The sequence below is a fragment of the Homarus americanus genome, unplaced genomic scaffold (genome assembly GCF_018991925.1).
Source record: "Homarus americanus isolate GMGI-L3 unplaced genomic scaffold, GMGI_Hamer_2.0 scaffold48406, whole genome shotgun sequence".
In the NCBI taxonomy this organism is placed as follows: Eukaryota; Metazoa; Arthropoda; class Malacostraca; order Decapoda; family Nephropidae; genus Homarus; species Homarus americanus.
The window spans coordinates 5,165,839-5,187,491 of NW_024753828.1; the positions used below are offsets into that span (position 1 = coordinate 5,165,839).

Consider the following 21,653-nt stretch of genomic DNA (forward strand, 5'->3'; position numbering starts at 1 on the left):
CGCCTCGAGTGCGTGGTGGACTCTGACTGTGGGAGGAACAAGGCGTGTGAGAGGAATGAGTGCGTTGACCCCTGCACGGGTTTGTGTGGGGTGAGGGCAGAGTGTCACGTGATCATGCATAAGCCTGTGTGCATGTGTCCCCTCGAGTACACAGGAGACGCCTACACAGCCTGCAGTCCTTCACCAACTATATGTAAGCTTTCCTTCATGTCTGTCTCCCTTTACTAGTGCATGATATATGTTATAATAATGCTTATACAGTAACGAGTACTTGTGTTGTGACCGGCGGGTATGTGTGTCCCAGCAGCTGAGACTTCACCACCTGCGCCTCCCCTGACCACTGACCCCTGCGATCCATCTCCATGTGGCACCTTGGCTGAGTGTCACCAGGGCGTGTGCCAGTGTATCGCAGGGTACTTTGGTGACCCATACACTGCCTGTCGACCCTCCTGCTCAGCTGACTCACAATGTGACTCTGGCCTGGCTTGTGTTAATGACAAGTGTATCGACCCATGTCCAGGCACTTGTGGCATCAATGCAGAGTGCAGAGTACCCAACCATACCCCTATTTGCACGTGTCCGTCTGGTTACACCGGCAGTCCTTACGAGAGATGCTTCCCTAGGCCGGGTATGACAACATCTATTATGCCTCCTTGTTTCTTGACTTATATAATTGTTCTCAATAGTGCACGCTAACTTTACTAAATACTGATCTACATCTTTCTATAAAACACATTTGTTCCTGCATGACCCTGTGCAAGTGTCACACTTCCCCTTTCTAGACGAGGGCTCGTCCGAGGAGCTAGAGGACCTGTGTGAGGTGTGTGGCCCCAATGCCGACTGCAGGGAGGTGGTAGACCGCCCCGTATGCACCTGTCTTCCGGGCTTCATTGGTGCCCCGCCAAATTGTCGCCCAATTTGTGTCGTCAACCGCGATTGTCCGGCCACGATGGCATGTAACAGACAAAAGTGCATTGATCCTTGTCCCGGGGTGTGTGGCACCAACGCAGAATGCCGCGTCATCAACCACTCCCCGGTGTGCACCTGTGTTCCAGGGTTCACAGGCGAACCTTTCGTTCGGTGCACCCGTATCCCACTTGGTAAGACCTGACCCCTCCTCCTTGCCCCTGATATACCTTATAGGTGTTACACACAGGTGTGGGCCATTCTTCTATACCTACTGCCAATGTCCTAACATGTTTATTATGTGTGTTACAGCTGTGTCGACGGTGGTGCCTCCCAAGGAGTTTGTTGACCCCTGCAGGGAGGGCATTTGTGGCCCCAACGCCGACTGTCGTGTCCAGGGAACTCGTGGTGTGTGTACATGTAAACCTGGATACTTTGGGAACCCATACAACAACTGCCGTCCCGAATGCGTCATCAACTCCCAGTGCCCTAAGTACCTAGCTTGTGTCAACCAACGTTGCGAAGATCCTTGTCCTGGCACCTGTGGCATTGATGCCATCTGTGATATCGTCAACCACAACCCTGTGTGTTCCTGCCAGAGGACCATGACAGGTGACCCCTTCGTCCGCTGCGAGCCAAGTAAGTGCTTCTTCCGTGCTTCACCGTTTAGTTGTGCATCACGGCGACCCTTCTCTGCTGTGAACGAACAGTGTCTCGCTTATAAGTCATACAACAGCTAAGACAAACTTAATGCTTAATCCTAGTCAACATGTTTCTCATAGTAAGCAGGTACAATTCTTCCATTTTTCTCAGGTGTTTTTCATGCATGTCAACACTTTTAGATGGCTGAAATATTAATTGAGGACTCGGTATGTGATGTGTCCCTGACGGAGGTAACGAGACACAAGGCATTAAAAGATATAGATTACTTGTATTATTTGTTTTAATATTATTGACTTGAATAATTATTATTACTCATATTATTGTTACTATTATTGTTGCTTATAGTAGTAATGATGTTGTTAATGGTGTTACAGTTCGCACCCCCCTTGACCCGTGTAACCCTACACCGTGTGGATCATACACCAACTGCCGGGTGATGGTGGATAGGGCCGTCTGCTCCTGCGTCCCTGGGTACGTTGGCAACCCTGACGTGGGCTGTAAACCCGAATGCACCATTAACTCGGACTGCCTTGTGAGCCAGGCGTGTGTCAACCAGAAGTGCGTCGACCCGTGCGTGGGCGTGTGTGGGAGTGGGGCCGATTGTAACGTCTTTGGTCACAACCCTCTGTGCACCTGTGCCGAGGGCCTCACGGGAGACCCTCTTGTGGCTTGTGAAATTAAGAAAGGTGAGTCCTCTCTATTTTGGTCACCTCCGTTACGTTTGTTTTTGTTGTTTCTTAATCTACCTACCAGAGTTATTGTCTTGGCTTACATTGATACGGTGTACAGATACAGGTAGTAGCATAGGATCAGTATACAAAGGTGAGAGAAAGGTACCACGACAACTGGTAGAAATACTCCACACATGTTCTTATATAAAGCAGATCTTGGGTATCCTTATTGAATACAACACTTGGTATTGTTAAGTTAAGCAAGCGCGTACTAAAGCAAAACACGACGGACTAAACATTGACGGCTAGGGTCAGAAAGTTATCTCGGTGAGTGAGTGAGTCACTTAGCTGTCTTGTTCACGGAGCTGTTTACACCGATTACTGACACGTCAACAAACATCTCATTAAAATGAGAAAATTTAATCTTCAATTCCAAAATTGTCATTTATAGTTATCCATTTATTTATGTAATTTGATATGTATTGTAATTTAGTATAGACAGGTCATACCAGTAATGGGATGACCTGACAACCTAGGACCCAGATTCTCAAAGGTTCATTGATTAAGATTCTCTTACAACTGGACACGTAAACACTCACCCAACTAAAGGTGAACCACAAATAGAACGTCCAATTTGGCACCGAAAATATACTGAAATAAGCACTTCCACTAAACACCAGTTTGGAGACAAAACAAACTGAATCTAGGTGAGTCTGGGTCCAGTAGTTCTGGTTCTTAACGTTATGTGGTCTTTGAAGAGAGCCCTGTCGACCCGTGCAACCCCTCACCGTGCGGCTCCAACACCAACTGTGCTGTGAAGGAGAATGGGCAAGCTGTGTGTACTTGTTTCCCGAACTACTTCGGCAACCCCTACTTGGAGTGTCGAGTCGAGTGTACCATCAACTCAGACTGCCCCAAGTACCTGGCGTGTGTCAACCAGAAGTGCCGCGACCCCTGCCAACCTGGCACCTGCGGTCTGAACGCTGTCTGTGATGCCGTCAACCACCAGGCTATTTGCACCTGTCCTCGCAGATATGATGGCAATCCAAAGGTCGAGTGCGTGCGTGGTAAGTACCCTCCCTGAACTGCTTTGGGCCTGGTTATTGTTTTCTTATATGTACTGTATATGTCTGTCATATAAAGATGTTTTTTCTCTGCACGAAAGCCATAAAGCCGTGTTTATTATATTTCCATCAGAAGCATGAAATTCTTTTAGCATGAAATGCCATATGATTGAGCATGTCATTTTGCATGGCATATCTTGCCTGGCGCTAGCATGTTTTTTGCTCTATGTTTTCAAGTTTCATGATATTTTTTTGCATCGAGAAAGTTTCGAATAAGGAGCATGTATCATAATGTACAAACTTTAAAGTGTACCTACCTAGTGCATGTGCTAATTGCATGATCCATAACTGTTTTTCAGCACCGACGAAGCTCGTCCAATGCTCCCTGAATGCATGCGGCTTTAACACTGAATGTCGAGTTATTAACAATGTTCCTATATGCTATTGTCTCCCAGGTTACACGGGCAACCCCGAGCGAGGGTGTTCCCCGATCATTCCTCCTTCTCCCCTGCTTGTAGTCACCCCCTCGACCCCAACCTCCCGACCCTTCCATCCTCCAACTGTCCCATCCTCTCCCCCACTCCCACCCACTGAGTGTAAGTCTAACTCACACTGCTCCCCATCGCGGACCTGCATCAACGAGCGATGCATCGACCCATGCAGGGGTGAGCACCCTTGTGCTACCGGGGCCGAGTGTACCGTCATCCAGCACCGGCCAGTCTGCAAGTGTCCCCCAGGGTTCCAGGGTAATCCACAAACACGCTGCAACCCGACCACCACCACTCCCAGGCCTGACTGCTTGGCAGACGTCGAGTGTCCACAGGAAAAAGCCTGTGCTGAACGTCGGTGCGTTAGTCCGTGCCAGGTGGCCAATCCGTGTTCCCACCTGGCCGAGTGCACCGTTGTCTCTCATCTTCCACAATGTAGGTGCATTCAGGGTTATATTGGCAACGGATATTATTGTGAGCTGCCCACCACCTCTACCATTCCCTCACCTATTGCTGAATATCCCACTCATACAACTGTCAGACCAGGGGTGGCCACTCGGCCCCCGAGCCACGCAGTTGACCTTCAGTGTACTCGAGACTTTGAATGTGACGTAGACGAGATGTGTAACAACTTTGACTGTGTGCCAGTGTGCAGTGTGACTAACCCGTGCCGTAGTCGCAATGCCTTATGTCGTGGCGAAAACCACCAGCCTGTGTGTTACTGTCAGCCAGGATTTGTGGGCAACCCATTCATCGAGTGCAAGGAGCCGTTACCAGCCACTCCTCCACCCCAGTGTCTCACAGATCGGGACTGTCCTGACAACAAGGCTTGTGCCCAGCGCAAATGTGTCAATCCCTGCATCGTATTTAATCCATGTTCACCCCTTGCCCAATGTGAGACCCTCAAGCACTTCCCCGTGTGTTCCTGCTTTCTGGGCTTCACAGGCTCTGGCTATGACTGTGAACGTCTCCCTCCTATCGTGGAGAGACCCCCTCTACCGTCTACTACCCTGCCTCGGCCTATTTCCATGACCACCACAACAAAGGGACCAATAGCCGAATTTCCCACTCCCCAACGCGAAAGGCCTCTTACTCCCAGGCCGCCACCACCATTCCTACCTCTTCCACCTCCAATCACCATTGGTTGTGAGAGTACAGCCGATTGCCACTTCAGCACCACTTGTGTAAATAAACTGTGTGTAGATGTTTGCAGTCGAGGCTATTGTGGCAGCAACGCAGACTGTCATATCCACCATAACTTCCCCGAGTGCTCTTGCCCTCCAGGGACTGTCGGCGATCCATATGTCAAGTGCATAGCTGTAGCAACGAAAGCTCCACCCACCACGCTTCGCCCTCTCGCGGACACCCAACCTTCTGTACCAGACGTGCTCATCCGTCCACAGGAGGGCACAAGACATACCACACCCTCGCCTGTGGCTGCCCCTACCACTACCAGAGCACCAGAAAAGACTTATACACAACCCACAACTGTCCACCACACAACATTACCCATAACCGTCGGATGCGAAAGCAATGACGACTGCCCATTCGATAACACCTGCATCAACCGTCTCTGTGGTGACGTGTGTAGTCCTTCGCTATGTGCCGACAACGCACACTGTCAAACCTTTGCCAATCGACCAACTTGCTCATGCCCTCCAGGAACCTCTGGAAACCCAACTATAAAATGCACTGCCTTACTAACAGAGGAAGTCCCAACACAACTTCCACCAGTTGCTGGAAAACAACCCACAAGCCCTTCACCTCCAATCCGGCCTCTTCCTGGCCCCTTGCATACGATGCCCCCTCCATTAGTTGTAGAACCACCCACTAGTCGTCCCCCACAGGAAATGCCGCAAATACATATTCCTCCCATCGTTTCTCCTATTGTAATTGCATGTGAAAATAATGATGATTGCACCGTGGATAATACGTGCTATAACAAACTGTGCTTTGATGTTTGTTCTTTAGGCATCTGCGGAGAAAATGCCAACTGTAAAGTCGCAAAACATCGTCCAGTGTGTACTTGTCCACCAGGGACCACTGGAGATCCCACGGGAAAATGTATAGCATTGGTAACAGAGAGACCAACTATGACACCACCAATAGTAGGAACACTGGAACCTAAAGACTTTGGACATATACATCCTGTTTCAGCAACAACAAGTCCAGGTTTGCCCCCAATGGCAGAACACCCAACACCCAGACCCAGACCACCTTCTGTGACACAGCCGCCACAACCACCCACCCCTGGTCCTGTACCTGTGGGCTGTGAGAGCACTGACGAGTGTCCGTTTGATAATTCTTGTGTAAATAAACTTTGTCTTGATATTTGTCATCCAGGATTTTGTGGTGAAAATGCCGACTGTCAGACAGTTGGACATCGACCTACTTGTAAATGTCCACCAGGAACAAGTGGCAACCCTAATATCAAGTGCTCAGCTCTTGCTGTAGAGACACCTCCTGCACCAATTCCTCCGGTTGCTGGGGATAAGCCTCCTTCAGAAGAAACTATCATCCATCCCATTCCCGGTCCTACAAGTCCAGGACCTCCTCCACTGGTGGAGCAACCAACACGTCCTCCTCCAGACCCACCAATAGAGCGACCTCCTCCACCCGTGATTGTTCCTCAAGTACCTATCGCTTGTGAGAACAACGATGAATGTGATGTGGACAATTCATGTTTGAACAAGCTTTGTTATGATGCATGCAGTCTTGGGGTTTGTGGTGATGAAGCTGATTGTAAGACTATCAGTCACAGGCCAGTGTGTCTGTGCCCACCAGGGACAACAGGAGATCCTCAAGTACGGTGCATAGCCATAGCAACAGAAAGACCTCTCGTTGTTACAGTACCTCCCATAGCTGAACATCCACCTGATAGTCACACACCTATCCGGCCAGTTCCTGGACCTACTTCAACACCGCCATCACCAGTAGCTCAACTTCCAGTTCCTCGACCTACAGAAGCTCCAATTGCACTACCTCCTGCAGTACCAACACCACCACCAAACCCCATAGGTTGTGAGAGCACTGGTGAGTGTCCCTTCGACAACAGCTGCATCAACAGACTGTGCCTGGACGTGTGTCATCCTGGTTTTTGTGGTGAAGCTGCTGACTGTAAGACCTTAGGACACCGACCCACTTGTGTATGTCCACCAGGCACGACAGGTAACCCAACAGAGAGGTGCACGGCTTTAGCTACCGAGAGACCTATTACCCACAGGCCTGTAGCGGGTATCTCAAGTTTACCACCGGGTGATCCAGTTGTTCCTGCATCAGGAACTACCACTCCTACCCCACCACCTCTGGTGGAATTGCCAACAACGGCCCCTCCAGTGCCCACCAGTCCAAGACCACCACCTCTTCCAGTTGTTCCTCCTATTGTTATTGCTTGTGAGAACAATGACGACTGCGCCTCGGACAATTCCTGTCTCAACAACCTATGTTACGATGTATGCGGTCTTGGTGTGTGTGGAGATAACGCAGAATGCAAGATCACCAGTCATCGTCCAGTTTGTACCTGTCCTCCAGGAACCACAGGAGATCCTTTACATTCATGTGTATCCATCGTCACAGAAAGACCAGTTGGACCGACGCCTCCTATGGCAGAATTTTCGCCAGCTCAACCAGGAGATCCAGTTCATCCAATTAGTGCACCAACTAGTCCAGGTCAGCCCCCAGTGGCAGAACACCCAACACCCAGACCCAGACCACCTCCTGTAACAGAGTCGCCGCCACCACCCACCCCTGGTCCTCTACCTGTGGGCTGTGAGAGCACTGACGAGTGTCCGTTTGATAACTCCTGTGTAAATAAACTTTGTCTTGATATTTGTTATCCAGGATTTTGTGGTGAAAATGCCGACTGTCAGACAATTGGACATCGACCTACTTGTAAATGTCCACCAGGAACAAGTGGCAACCCTAATATCAAGTGCTCAGCTCTTGCTGTAGAGACACCTCCTGCACCCATTCCTCCGGTTGCTGGGGATAAGCCTCCTTCAGAAGAGACTGTCATCCAGCCCATTCCTGGTCCTACAAGTCCAGGACCTCCTCCTCTGGTGGAGCAACCAACACGTCCTCCTCCAGACCCACCAATAGAGCGACCTCCTCCACCCGTGATTGTTCCTCTAGTACCTATCGCTTGTGAGAACAACGATGAATGTGATGTGGACAATTCATGTTTGAACAAGCTGTGTTATGATGCATGCAGTCTTGGGGTTTGTGGTGATGAAGCTGATTGTAAGACTATCAGTCACAGGCCAGTGTGTCTGTGCCCACCAGGGACAACAGGAGATCCTCAAGTAGGGTGCATAGCTATAGCAACAGAAAGACCTCTCGTTGTTACAGTACCTCCCATAGCTGAACATCCACCTGATAGTCACACACCTATCCGGCCAGTTCCTGGACCTACTTCAACACCGCCATCACCAGTAGCTCAACTTCCAGTTCCTCGACCTACAGAAGCTCCAATTGCACTGCCTCCTGCAGTACCAACACCACCACCAAACCCCATAGGTTGTGAGAGCACTGGTGAGTGTCCCTTCGACAACAGCTGCATCAACAGACTGTGCCTGGACGTGTGTCATCCTGGTTTTTGTGGTGAGGCTGCTGACTGTAAGACCTTAGGACACCGACCCACTTGTGTATGTCCACCAGGCACGACAGGTAACCCAACAGAGAGGTGCACGGCTTTAGCTACCGAGAGACCTATTACCCACAGGCCTGTAGCGGGTATCTCAAGTTTACCACCGGGTGATCCAGTTGTTCCTGCATCAGGAACTACCACTCCTACCCCACCACCTCTGGTAGAATTGCCAACAACGGCACCTCCAGTGCCCACCAGTCCAAGACCACCACCTCTTCCAGTTGTTCCTCCTATTGTTATTGCTTGTGAGAACAATGACGACTGCGCCTCGGACAATTCCTGCCTCAACAACCTATGTTACGATGTATGCGGTCTTGGTGTGTGTGGAGATAACGCAGAATGCAAGATCACCAGTCATCGTCCAGTTTGTACCTGTCCTCCAGGAACCACAGGAGATCCTTTACATTCATGTGTATCCATCGTCACTGAAAGACCAGTTGGACCGACGCCTCCCATGGCAGAATTTCCGCCAGCTCAACCAGGTGATCCAGTGCATCCAATTAGTGCACCAACTAGTCCAGGTCAGCCCCCAGTGGCAGAACACCCAACACCCAGACCAAAACCACCTTCTGTGACACAGCCACCACGACCACCCACCCCTGGTCCTGTACCTGTGGGCTGTGAGAGCACTGACGAGTGTCCGTTTGATAATTCTTGCGTAAATAAATTTTGTCTTGATATTTGTCATCCAGGATTTTGTGGTGATAATGCCGACTGTCAGACAGTTGGACATCGACCTACTTGTAAATGTCCACCAGGAACAAGTGGCAACCCTAATATCAAGTGCTCAGCTCTTGCTGTAGAGACACCTCCTGCACCAATTCCTCCGGTTGCTGGGGATAAGCCTCCTTCAGAAGAGACTGTCATCCATCCCATCGCTGGTCCTACAAGTCCAGGACCTCCTCCTCTGGTGGAGCAACCAACACGTCCTCCTCCAGACCCACCAATAGAGCGACCAACTCCACCCGTGATTGTTCCTCTAGTACCTATCGCTTGTGAGAACAACGATGAATGTGATGTGGACAATTCATGTTTGAACAAGCTGTGTTATGATGCATGCAGTCTTGGGGTTTGTGGTGATGAAGCTGATTGTAAGACTATCAGTCACAGGCCAGTGTGTCTGTGCCCACCAGGGACAACAGGAGATCCTCAAGTAGGGTGCATAGCTATAGCAACAGAAAGACCTCTCGTTGTTACAGTACCTCCCATAGCTGAACATCCACCTGATAGTCACACACCTATCCGGCCAGTTCCTGGACCTACTTCAACACCGCCATCACCAGTGGCTCAACTTCCAGTTCCTCGACCTACAGAAGCTCCAATTGCACTGCCTCCTGCAGTACCAACACCACCACCAAACCCCATAGGTTGTGAGAGCACTGATGAGTGTCCCTTCGACAACAGCTGCATCAACAGACTGTGCCTGGACGTGTGTCATCCTGGTTTTTGTGGTGAAGCTGCTGACTGTAAGACCTTAGGACACCGACCCACTTGTGTATGTCCACCAAGCACGACAGGTAACCCAACAGAGAGGTGCACGGCTTTAGCTACCGAGAGACCTATTACCCACAGGCCTGTAGCGGGTATCTCAAGTTTACCACCGGGTGATCCAGTTGTTCCTGCATCAGGAACTACCACTCCTACCCCACCACCTCTGGTAGAATTGCCAACAACGGCCCCTCCAGTGCCCACCAGTCCAAGACCACCACCTCTTCCAGTTGTTCCTCCTATTGTTATTGCTTGTGAGAACAATGACGACTGCGCCTCGGACAATTCCTGCCTCAACAACCTATGTTACGATGTATGCGGTCTTGGTGTGTGTGGAGATAACGCAGAATGCAAGATCACCAGTCATCGTCCAGTTTGTACCTGTCCTCCAGGAACCACAGGAGATCCTTTACATTCATGTGTATCCATCGTCACTGAAAGACCAGTTGGACCGACGCCTCCCACGGCAGAATTTCCGCCAGCTCAACCAGGTGATCCAGTGCATCCAATTAGTGCACCAACTAGTCCAGGTCAGCCCCCAGTGGCAGAACACCCAACACCCAGACCAAAACCACCTTCTGTGACACAGCCACCACGACCACCCACCCCTGGTCCTGTACCTGTGGGCTGTGAGAGCACTGACGAGTGTCCGTTTGATAATTCTTGCGTAAATAAATTTTGTCTTGATATTTGTTATCCAGGATTTTGTGGTGATAATGCCGACTGTCAGACAGTTGGACATCGACCTACTTGTAAATGTCCACCAGGAACAAGTGGCAACCCTAATATCAAGTGCTCAGCTCTTGCTGTAGAGACACCTCCTGCACCAATTCCTCCGGTTGCTGGGGATAAGCCTCCTTCAGAAGAGACTGTCATCCATCCCATCGCTGGTCCTACAAGTCCAGGACCTCCTCCTCTGGTGGAGCAACCAACACGTCCTCCTCCAGACCCACCAATAGAGCGACCTCCTCCACCCGTGATTGTTCCTCTAGTACCTATCGCTTGTGAGAACAACGATGAATGTGATGTGGACAATTCATGTTTGAACAATCTGTGTTATGATGCATGCAGTCTTGGGGTTTGTGATGATGAAGCTGATTGTAAGACTATCAGTCACAGGCCAGTGTGTCTGTGCCCACCAGGGACAACAGGAGATCCTCAAGTACGGTGCATAGCCATAGCAACAGAAAGACCTCTCGTTGTTACAGTACCTCCCATAGCTGAACATCCACCTGATAGTCACACACCTATCCGGCCAGTTCCTGGACCTACTTCAACACCGCCATCACCAGTAGCTCAACTTCCAGTTCCTCGACCTACAGAAGCTCCAATTGCACTGCCTCCTGCAGTACCAACACCACCACCAAACCCCATAGGTTGTGAGAGCACTGGTGAGTGTCCCTTCGACAACAGCTGCATCAACAGACTGTGCCTGGACGTGTGTCATCCTGGTTTTTGTGGTGAAGCTGCTGACTGTAAGACCTTAGGACACCGACCCACTTGTGTATGTCCACCAGGCACGACAGGTAACCCAACAGAGAGGTGCACGGCTTTAGCTACCGAGAGACCTATTACCCACAGGCCTGTAGCGGGTATCTCAAGTTTACCACCGGGTGATCCAGTTGTTCCTGCATCAGGAACTACCACTCCTACCCCACCACCTCTGGTAGAATTGCCAACAACGGCACCTCCAGTGCCCACCAGTCCAAGACCACCACCTCTTCCAGTTGTTCCTCCTATTGTTATTGCTTGTGAGAACAATGACGACTGCGCCTCGGACAATTCCTGCCTCAACAACCTATGTTACGATGTATGCGGTCTTGGTGTGTGTGGAGATAACGCAGAATGCAAGATCACCAGTCATCGTCCAGTTTGTACCTGTCCTCCAGGAACCACAGGAGATCCTTTACATTCATGTGTATCCATCGTCACTGAAAGACCAGTTGGACCGACGCCTCCCACGGCAGAATTTCCGCCAGCTCAACCAGGTGATCCAGTGCATCCAATTAGTGCACCAACTAGTCCAGGTCAGCCCCCAGTGGCAGAACACCCAACACCCAGACCAAAACCACCTTCTGTGACACAGCCACCACGACCACCCACCCCTGGTCCTGTACCTGTGGGCTGTGAGAGCACTGACGAGTGTCCGTTTGATAATTCTTGCGTAAATAAATTTTGTCTTGATATTTGTTATCCAGGATTTTGTGGTGATAATGCCGACTGTCAGACAGTTGGACATCGACCTACTTGTAAATGTCCACCAGGAACAAGTGGCAACCCTAATATCAAGTGCTCAGCTCTTGCTGTAGAGACACCTCCTGCACCAATTCCTCCGGTTGCTGGGGATAAGCCTCCTTCAGAAGAGACTGTCATCCATCCCATCGCTGGTCCTACAAGTCCAGGACCTCCTCCTCTGGTGGAGCAACCAACACGTCCTCCTCCAGACCCACCAATAGAGCGACCTCCTCCACCCGTGATTGTTCCTCTAGTACCTATCGCTTGTGAGAACAACGATGAATGTGATGTGGACAATTCATGTTTGAACAATCTGTGTTATGATGCATGCAGTCTTGGGGTTTGTGATGATGAAGCTGATTGTAAGACTATCAGTCACAGGCCAGTGTGTCTGTGCCCACCAGGGACAACAGGAGATCCTCAAGTACGGTGCATAGCCATAGCAACAGAAAGACCTCTCGTTGTTACAGTACCTCCCATAGCTGAACATCCACCTGATAGTCACACACCTATCCGGCCAGTTCCTGGACCTACTTCAACACCGCCATCACCAGTGGCTCAACTTCCAGTTCCTCGACCTACAGAAGCTCCAATTGCACTGCCTCCTGCAGTACCAACACCACCACCAAACCCCATAGGTTGTGAGAGCACTGGTGAGTGTCCCTTCGACAACAGCTGCATCAACAGACTGTGCCTGGACGTGTGTCATCCTGGTTTTTGTGGTGAAGCTGCTGACTGTAAGACCTTAGGACACCGACCCACTTGTGTATGTCCACCAGGCACGACAGGTAACCCAACAGAGAGGTGCACGGCTTTAGCTACCGAGAGACCTATTACCCACAGGCCTGTAGCGGGTATCTCAAGTTTACCACCGGGTGATCCAGTTGTTCCTGCATCAGGAACTACCACTCCTACCCCACCACCTCTGGTAGAATTGCCAACAACGGCACCTCCAATGCCCACCAGTCCAAGACCACCACCTCTTCCAGTTGTTCCTCCTATTGTTATTGCTTGTGAGAACAATGACGACTGCGCCTCGGACAATTCCTGCCTCAACAACCTATGTTACGATGTATGCGGTCTTGGTGTGTGTGGAGATAACGCAGAATGCAAGATCACCAGTCATCGTCCAGTTTGTACCTGTCCTCCAGGAACCACAGGAGATCCTTTACATTCATGTGTATCCATCGTCACTGAAAGACCAGTAGGACCGACGCCTCCCACGGCAGAATTTCCGCCAGCTCAACCAGGTGATCCAGTGCACCCAATTAGTGCACCAACTAGTCCAGGTCAGCCCCCAGTGGCAGAACACCCAACACCCAGACCAAAACCACCTTCTGTGACACAGCCACCGCGACCACCCACCCCTGGTCCTGTACCTGTGGGCTGTGAAAGCACTGACGAGTGTCCGTTTGATAATTCTTGCGTAAATAAATTTTGTCTTGATATTTGTCATCCAGGATTTTGTGGTGATAATGCCGACTGTCAGACAGTTGGACATCGACCGACTTGTAAATGTCCACCAGGAACAAGTGGCAACCCTAATATCAAGTGCTCAGCTCTTGCTGTAGAGACACCTCCTGCACCAATTCCTCCGGTTGCTGGGGATAAGCCTCCTTCAGAAGAGACTATCATCCATCCCATCGCTGGTCCTACAAGTCCAGGACCTCCTCCTCTGGTGGAGCAACCAACACGTCCTCCTCCAGACCCACCAATAGAGCGACCTCCTCCACCCGTGATTGTTCCTCTAGTACCTATCGCTTGTGAGAACAACGATGAATGTGATGTGGACAATTCATGTTTGAACAATCTGTGTTATGATGCATGCAGTCTTGGGGTTTGTGATGATGAAGCTGATTGTAAGACTATCAGTCACAGGCCAGTGTGTCTGTGCCCACCAGGGACAACAGGAGATCCTCAAGTACGGTGCATAGCCATAGCAACAGAAAGACCTCTCGTTGTTACAATGCCTCCCATAGCTGAACATCCACCCGATAGTCACACAGCTATCCGGCCAGTTCCTGGACCTACTTCAACACCGCCATCACCAGTAGCTCAACTTCCAGTTCCTCGACCTACAGAAGCTCCAATTGCACTGCCTCCTGCAGTACCAACACCACCACCAAACCCCATAGGTTGTGAAAGCACTGGTGAGTGTCCCTTCGACAACAGCTGCATCAACAGACTGTGCCTGGACGTGTGTCATCCTGGTTTTTGTGGTGAAGCTGCTGACTGTAAGACCTTAGGACACCGACCCACTTGTGTATGTCCACCAGGCACGACAGGTAACCCAACAGAGAGGTGCACGGCTTTAGCTACCGAGAGACCTATTACCCACAGGCCTGTAGCGGGTATCTCAAGTTTACCACCAGGTGATCCAGTTGTTCCTGCATCAGGAACTGCCACTCCTACCCCACCACCTCTAGTGGAATTGCCAACAACGGCACCTCCAGTGCCCACCAGTCCAAGACCACCACCTCTTCCAGTTGTTCCTCCTATTGTTATTGCTTGTGAGAACAATGACGACTGCGCCTCGGACAATTCCTGCCTCAACAACCTATGTTACGATGTATGCGGTCTTGGTGTGTGTGGAGATAACGCAGAATGCAAGATCACCAGTCATCGTCCAGTTTGTACCTGTCCTCCAGGAACCACAGGAGATCCTTTACATTCATGTGTATCCATCGTCACTGAAAGACCAGTTGGACCGACGCCTCCCATGGCAGAATTTCCGCCAGCTCAACCAGGTGATCCAGTGCATCCAATTAGTGCACCAACTAGTCCAGGTCAGCCCCCAGTGGCAGAACACCCAACACCCAGACCAAGACCACCTCCTGTAACAGAGCCGCCACCACCACCCACCCCTGGTCCTGTACCTGTGGGCTGTGAGAGCACTGACGAGTGTCCGTTTGATAACTCCTGTGTAAATAAATTTTGTCTTGATATTTGTCATCCAGGATTTTGTGGTGAAAATGCCGACTGTGTTACAAGCGAACATCGTCCATTTTGTAAATGTCCTCCTGGTACAACTGGCAACCCGACTGTAAAGTGCTCAGCTCTTGCTGTAGAGACACCTCCTGCACCCATTCCTCCGGTTGCTGGGGATAAGCCTCCTTCAGAAGAGACTGTCATCCATCCCATCGCTGGTCCTACAAGTCCAGGACCTCCTCCTCTGGTGGAGCAACCAACACGTCCTCCTCCAGACCCACCAATAGAGCGACCTCCTCCACCCGTGATTGTTCCTCTAGTACCTATCGCTTGTGAGAACAACGATGAATGTGATGTGGACAATTCATGTATTAACTTGTTGTGTTATGATGTATGCAGCCTTAAATCCTGTGGTGATGATGCTCAATGTGTTTCAGTCAAGCATAGACCTGTATGTCTTTGTCCGCCGGGTACAACTGGAGACCCGCAGGTTGGTTGCAAAGCTACGTCCACAGAGAGGATAACTACTCTGCCCCCTGTGACACACCGACCCCCACAACAACCACATATTCCTATTCGTCCCATAACCGGTCCTTCTTCAGAAAGACCCCCTCCATTAGCGGAACAAGTCAGCGTTGAACCTCTAGAACCTCTCACCACCCCTAGACCCCCAGTACCCACTCCTTCGTCTATTATAGTCGGGTGTGAAAGTAATGATCACTGTCCTTTTGATAACACGTGTGTAAATCGTTACTGCCTGGATGTGTGTTATCCAGGTTTATGTGGAGAAAACGCCAATTGTCAGACTTTCGGCCACAGACCTTCTTGTACATGTCCTCCAGGAACCACGGGCAACCCTACAAGACATTGCTCTGCTCATATGACTGACAGACCTGCCACGGTTCCTCCTCTGACAGAGATACCAAAATCACCAGATGTTCTTACTATCATTCCCATTGTTGGTCCCACCATTACACCACTTCCTCCTCTGGCAGAGATGCCCACCAGCAGACCCACTGAGGCTATGCAGCCACCACCTCTGCCCCTTCCGATTATTCCTGATATTGCAATTGCGTGTCAGAATAATGATGAATGCACAGTGGACAACTCTTGTATCAACAATCTCTGTTATGACGTGTGTAGCCTCGGTGTTTGTGGAGAAAATGCCAAGTGTAAAGTCGATAATCATCGTCCAGTCTGTAGCTGTCCACCAGGTACATCGGGCACTCCTCCTCAGCAGTGTGTGTCCCTGCTTACAGAAAGACCAGTGACCCCACACCCTCCCATTGCCGAATTTCCTCCAGCCTATCCCGGTGACCCAATTCGCCCTGTTACCGAGTCAACTAGTCCAGGTCAGCCCCCAGTGGCAGAACACCCAACACCCAGACCCAGACCACCTCCTGTAACAGAGCCGCTGCCACCACCCACCCCTGGTCCTGTACCTGTGGGCTGTGAGAGCACTGACGAGTGTCCGTTTGATAATTCTTGTGTAAATAAACTTTGTCTTGATATTTGTCATCCAGGATTATGCGGTGAAAATGCCGACTGTCAGACAGTTGGACATCGACCTACTTGTAAATGTCCACCAGGAACAACTGGCAACCCTAATATCAAGTGCTCAGCTCTTGCTGTAGACACACCTCCTGCACCCATTCCTCCGGTTGCTGGGGATAAGCCTCCCTCAGAAGAGACTGTCATCCATCCCATCGCTGGTCCTACAAGTCCAGGACCTCCTCCTCTGGTGGAGCAACCAACACGTCCTCCTCCAGACCCCCCGGTGTCTAGCCCTCCACCTTCTCCTCTAATTCCTTTCATTTCTATAGCATGTGAAAATAATGATGATTGTGATTTTGATAACACTTGCCTTAATATGCTCTGCTATGATGCATGCAATATTGGGATATGTGGTGAAAATGCTGATTGCAGAACTGTTAGTCATAGACCTGTGTGTCTTTGTCCTCCTGGTACAACTGGAAATCCTCAGATCAAATGCACAGCTTTACTTTTTGCAAGTTCAACAACAGTGTCTCCCATTACCGAGGTGCCGCTCACACCTCTTGAATCAATTCGTCCAATTTCAGATACAACTTCACGACCCCCACCAATAGCAGAAACGTCCCAACCTAGACCTCCACTGCCCGCTCCATCTCGTCCACCAACACCAGTTTCCATCCCACCAATCATAGTCGGGTGCGAGAAGAACGATCAGTGCAACTTCGACACCACCTGCATCAATCGTCTCTGCATGGACATTTGTAGTCCTAAACTATGTGGTGTGAATGCTGAATGTCAAACTATAGGCCACCGACCACTGTGTGTATGTCCGCCGGGAACTACAGGTAATCCCACCGAACGTTGCCATTCGTTAGCAACTGATAGACCTGTTACTAGTTCACCAATAGCAGGACAACCACATACACCACAGTATCAACCACCTGAACCCGTGCCAGGACCTACCATAACTACACCTCCTCCACTGGTTGAAATGCCTACAACGAGACCTCCGTCACTTATAACAACAACGATACCACCTCCTATTATTCCCTCCATTGCCATCGCTTGTGGGAACAATGACGACTGCACCACAGACAATTCCTGTGTTAACAACCTATGTTATGATGTATGCGCTCTTGGTATATGTGGAGATGATGCAGACTGCCGAATCGCGAATCATCGTCCAGTTTGTACCTGTCCTCCAGGAACCACAGGAGATCCTTTACATTCATGTGTATCCATCGTCACAGAAAGACCAGTTGGACCGACGCCTCCCATGGCAGAATTTCCGCCAGTACAACCAAAAGAACCAATACATCCAATTAGTGCACCAACTAGTCCAGGTCAGCCCCCAGTGGCAGAACACCCAACACCCAGACCCAGACCACCTCCTGTAACAGAGCCGCCACCACCACCCACCCCTGGTCCTGTACCTGTGGGCTGTGAGAGCACTGACGAGTGTCCGTTTGATAATTCTTGTGTAAATAAACTTTGTCTTGATATTTGTTATCCAGGATTTTGTGGTGAAAATGCCGACTGTCAGACAGTTGGACATCGAGCTACTTGTAAATGTCCACCAGGAACAACTGGCAACCCTAATATCAAGTGCTCAGCTCTTGCTGTAGAGACACCTCCTGCACCCATTCCTCCGGTTGCTGGAGATAAGCCTCCCTCAGAAGAGACTGTCATCCATCCCATCGCTGGTCCTACAAGTCCAGGACCTCCTCCTCTGGTGGAGCAACCAACACGTCCTCCTCCAGACCCACCAATAGAGCGACCTCCTCCACCCGTGATTGTTCCTCTAGTACCTATCGCTTGTGAGAACAACGATGAATGTGATGTGGACAATTCATGTTTGAACAAGCTGTGTTATGATGCATGCAGTCTTGGGGTTTGTGGTGATGAAGCTGATTGTACGACTATCAGTCACAGGCCAGTGTGTCTGTGCCCACCAGGGACAACAGGAGATCCTCAAGTAGGGTGCATAGCTATAGCAACAGAAAGACCTCTCGTTGTTACAGTACCTCCCATAGCTGAACATCCACCCGATAGTCACACACCTATCCGGCCAGTTCCTGGACCTACTTCAACACCGCCATCACCAGTAGCTCAACTTCCAGTTCCTCGACCTACAGAAGCTCCAATTGCACTGCCTCCTGCAGTACCAACACCACCACCAAACCCCATAGGTTGTGAGAGCACTGGTGAGTGTCCCTTCGACAACAGCTGCATCAACAGACTGTGCCTGGACGTGTGTCATCCTGGTTTTTGTGGTGAGGCTGCTGACTGTAAGACCTTAGGACACCGACCCACTTGTGTATGTCCACCAGGCACGACAGGTAACCCAACAGAGAGGTGCACGGCTTTAGCTACCGAGAGACCTATTACCCACAGGCCTGTAGCGGGTATCTCAAGTTTACCACCGGGTGATCCAGTTGTTCCTGCATCAGGAACTACCACTCCTACCCCACCACCTCTGGTAGAATTGCCAACAACGGCCCCTCCAGTGCCCACCAGTCCAAGACCACCACCTCTTCCAGTTGTTCCTCCTATTGTTATTGCTTGTGAGAACAATGACGACTGCGCCTCGGACAATTCCTGCCTCAACAACCTATGTTACGATGTATGCGGTCTTGGTGTGTGTGGAGATAACGCAGAATGCAAGATCACCAGTCATCGTCCAGTTTGTACCTGTCCTCCAGGAACCACAGGAGATCCTTTACATTCATGTGTATCCATCGTCACTGAAAGACCAGTTGGACCGACGCCTCCCATGGCAGAATTTCCACCAGCTCAACCAGGTGATCCAGTTCATCCAATTAGTGCACCAACTAGTCCAGGTCAGCCCCCAGTGGCAGAACACCCAACACCCAGACCCAGACCACCTCCTGTAACAGAGCCGCCACCACCACCCACCCCTGGTCCTCTACCTGTGGGCTGTGAGAGCAATCACGAGTGTCCATCTGATAACTCCTGTGTAAATAAACTTTGTCTTGATATTTGTCATCCAGGATTTTGTGGTGATAATGCCGACTGTCAGACAGTTGGACATCGACCGACTTGTAAATGTCCACCAGGAACAAGTGGCAACCCTAATATCAAGTGCTCAGCTCTTGCTGTAGAGACACCTCCTGCACCAATTCCTCCGGTTGCTGGGGATAAGCCTCCTTCAGAAGAGACTGTCATCCATCCCATCGCTGGTCCTACAAGTCCAGGACCTCCTCCTCTAGTGGAGCAACCAACACGTCCTCCTCCAGACCCACCAATAGAGCGACCTCCTCCACCCGAGATTGTACCTCTAGTCCCTATCGCTTGTGAGAACAACGATGAATGTGATATGGACAATTCATGTTTGAACAAGCTGTGTTATGATGCATGCAGTCTTGGGGTTTGTGGTGATGAAGCTGATTGTACAACTATCAGTCACAGGCCAGTGTGTCTGTGCCCACCAGGGACAACAGGAGATCCTCAAGTAGGGTGCTTAGCCAAAGCAACAGAAAGACCTCTCGTTGTTACAGTACCTCCCATAGCTGAACATCCACCTGATAGTCACATACCTATCCGGCCAGTTCCTGGACCTACTTCAACACCGCCATCACCAGTAGCTCAACTTCCAGTTCCTCGACCTACAGAAGCTCCAATTGCACTGCCTCCTGCAGTACCAACACCACCACCAAACCCCATAGGTTGTGAGAGCACTGGTGAGTGTCCCTTCGACAACAGCTGCATCAACAGACTGTGCCTGGACGTGTGTCATCCTGGTATTTGTGGTGAGGCTGCTGACTGTAAGACCTTAGGACACCGACCCACTTGCGTATGTCCACCAGGCACGACAGGTAACCCAACAGAGAGGTGCACGGCTTTAGCTACCGAGAGACCTATTACCCACAGGCCTGTAGCGGGTATCTCAAGTTTACCACCGGGTGATCCAGTTGTTCCTGCATCAGGAACTACCACTCCTACCCCACCACCTCTGGTAGAATTGCCAACAACGGCACCTCCAGTGCCCACCAGTCCAAGACCACCACCTCTTGCTGTTGTTCCTCCTATTGTTATTGCTTGTGAGAACAATGACGACTGCACCTCGGACAATTCCTGTCTCAACAACCTATGTTATGATGTATGCGGTCTTGGTATATGTGGAGATGATGCAGACTGCCGAATCGCGAATCATCGTCCAGTTTGTACCTGTCCTCCAGGAACCACAGGAGATCCTTTACATTCATGTGTATCCATCGTCACAGAAAGACCAGTTGGACCGACGCCTCCCATGGCAGAATTTCCCCCAGCTCAACCAGGTGATCCAGTGCATCCAATTAGTGCACCAACTAGTCCAGGTCAGCCCCCAGTGGCAGAAGACCCAACACCCAGACCAAGACCACCTCCTGTAACAGAGCCGCCGCCACCACCCACCCCTGGTCCTGTACCTGTGGGCTGTGAGAGCACTGACGAGTGTCCGTTTGATAATTCTTGTGTAAATAAACTTTGTCTTGATATTTGTTATCCAGGATTTTGTGGTGAAAATGCCGACTGTCAGACAATTGGACATCGAGCTACCTGTAAATGTCCACCAGGAACAACTGGCAACCCTAATATCAAGTGCTCAGCTCTTGCTGTAGAGACACCTCCCGCACCCATTCCTCCGGTTGCTGGGGATAAGCCTCCTTCAGAAGAGACTGTCATCCATCCCATCGCTGGTCCTACAAGTCCAGGACCTCCTCCTCTGGTGGAGCAACCAACACGTCCTCCTCCAGACCCACCAATAGAGCGACCTCCTCCACCCGTGATTGTTCCTCAAGTACCTATCGCTTGTGAGAACAACGATGAATGTGATGTGGACAATTCATGTTTGAACAAGCTGTGTTATGATGCATGCAGTCTTGGGGTTTGTGGTGATGAAGCTGATTGTACGACTATCAGTCACAGGCCAGTGTGTCTGTGCCCACCAGGGACAACAGGAGATCCTCAAGTAGGGTGCATAGCTATAGCAACAGAAAGACCTCTCGTTGTTACAGTACCTCCCATAGCTGAACATCCACCCGATAGTCACACACCTATCCGGCCAGTTCCT

At 50.5% G+C, this 21,653-nt stretch overlaps 1 protein-coding gene across 1 annotated transcript in view; it reads left to right on the plus strand.

Moving 5' to 3' along the window:
• LOC121855503 overlaps window positions 1-21,653 on the plus strand; it is a 257,960-nt gene that overhangs the window by 193,796 nt on the left and 42,511 nt on the right. Inside the window, 7 exon segments of the mRNA XM_042350478.1 lie at window positions 1-193; window positions 305-628; window positions 783-1,100; window positions 1,219-1,545; window positions 1,944-2,255; window positions 2,999-3,307; window positions 3,664-21,653. The exon segment at window positions 1-193 is cut by the window's left edge and continues 188 nt beyond it. Coding sequence (XP_042206412.1) covers window positions 1-193; window positions 305-628; window positions 783-1,100; window positions 1,219-1,545; window positions 1,944-2,255; window positions 2,999-3,307; window positions 3,664-21,653 — 19,773 coding nt within the window.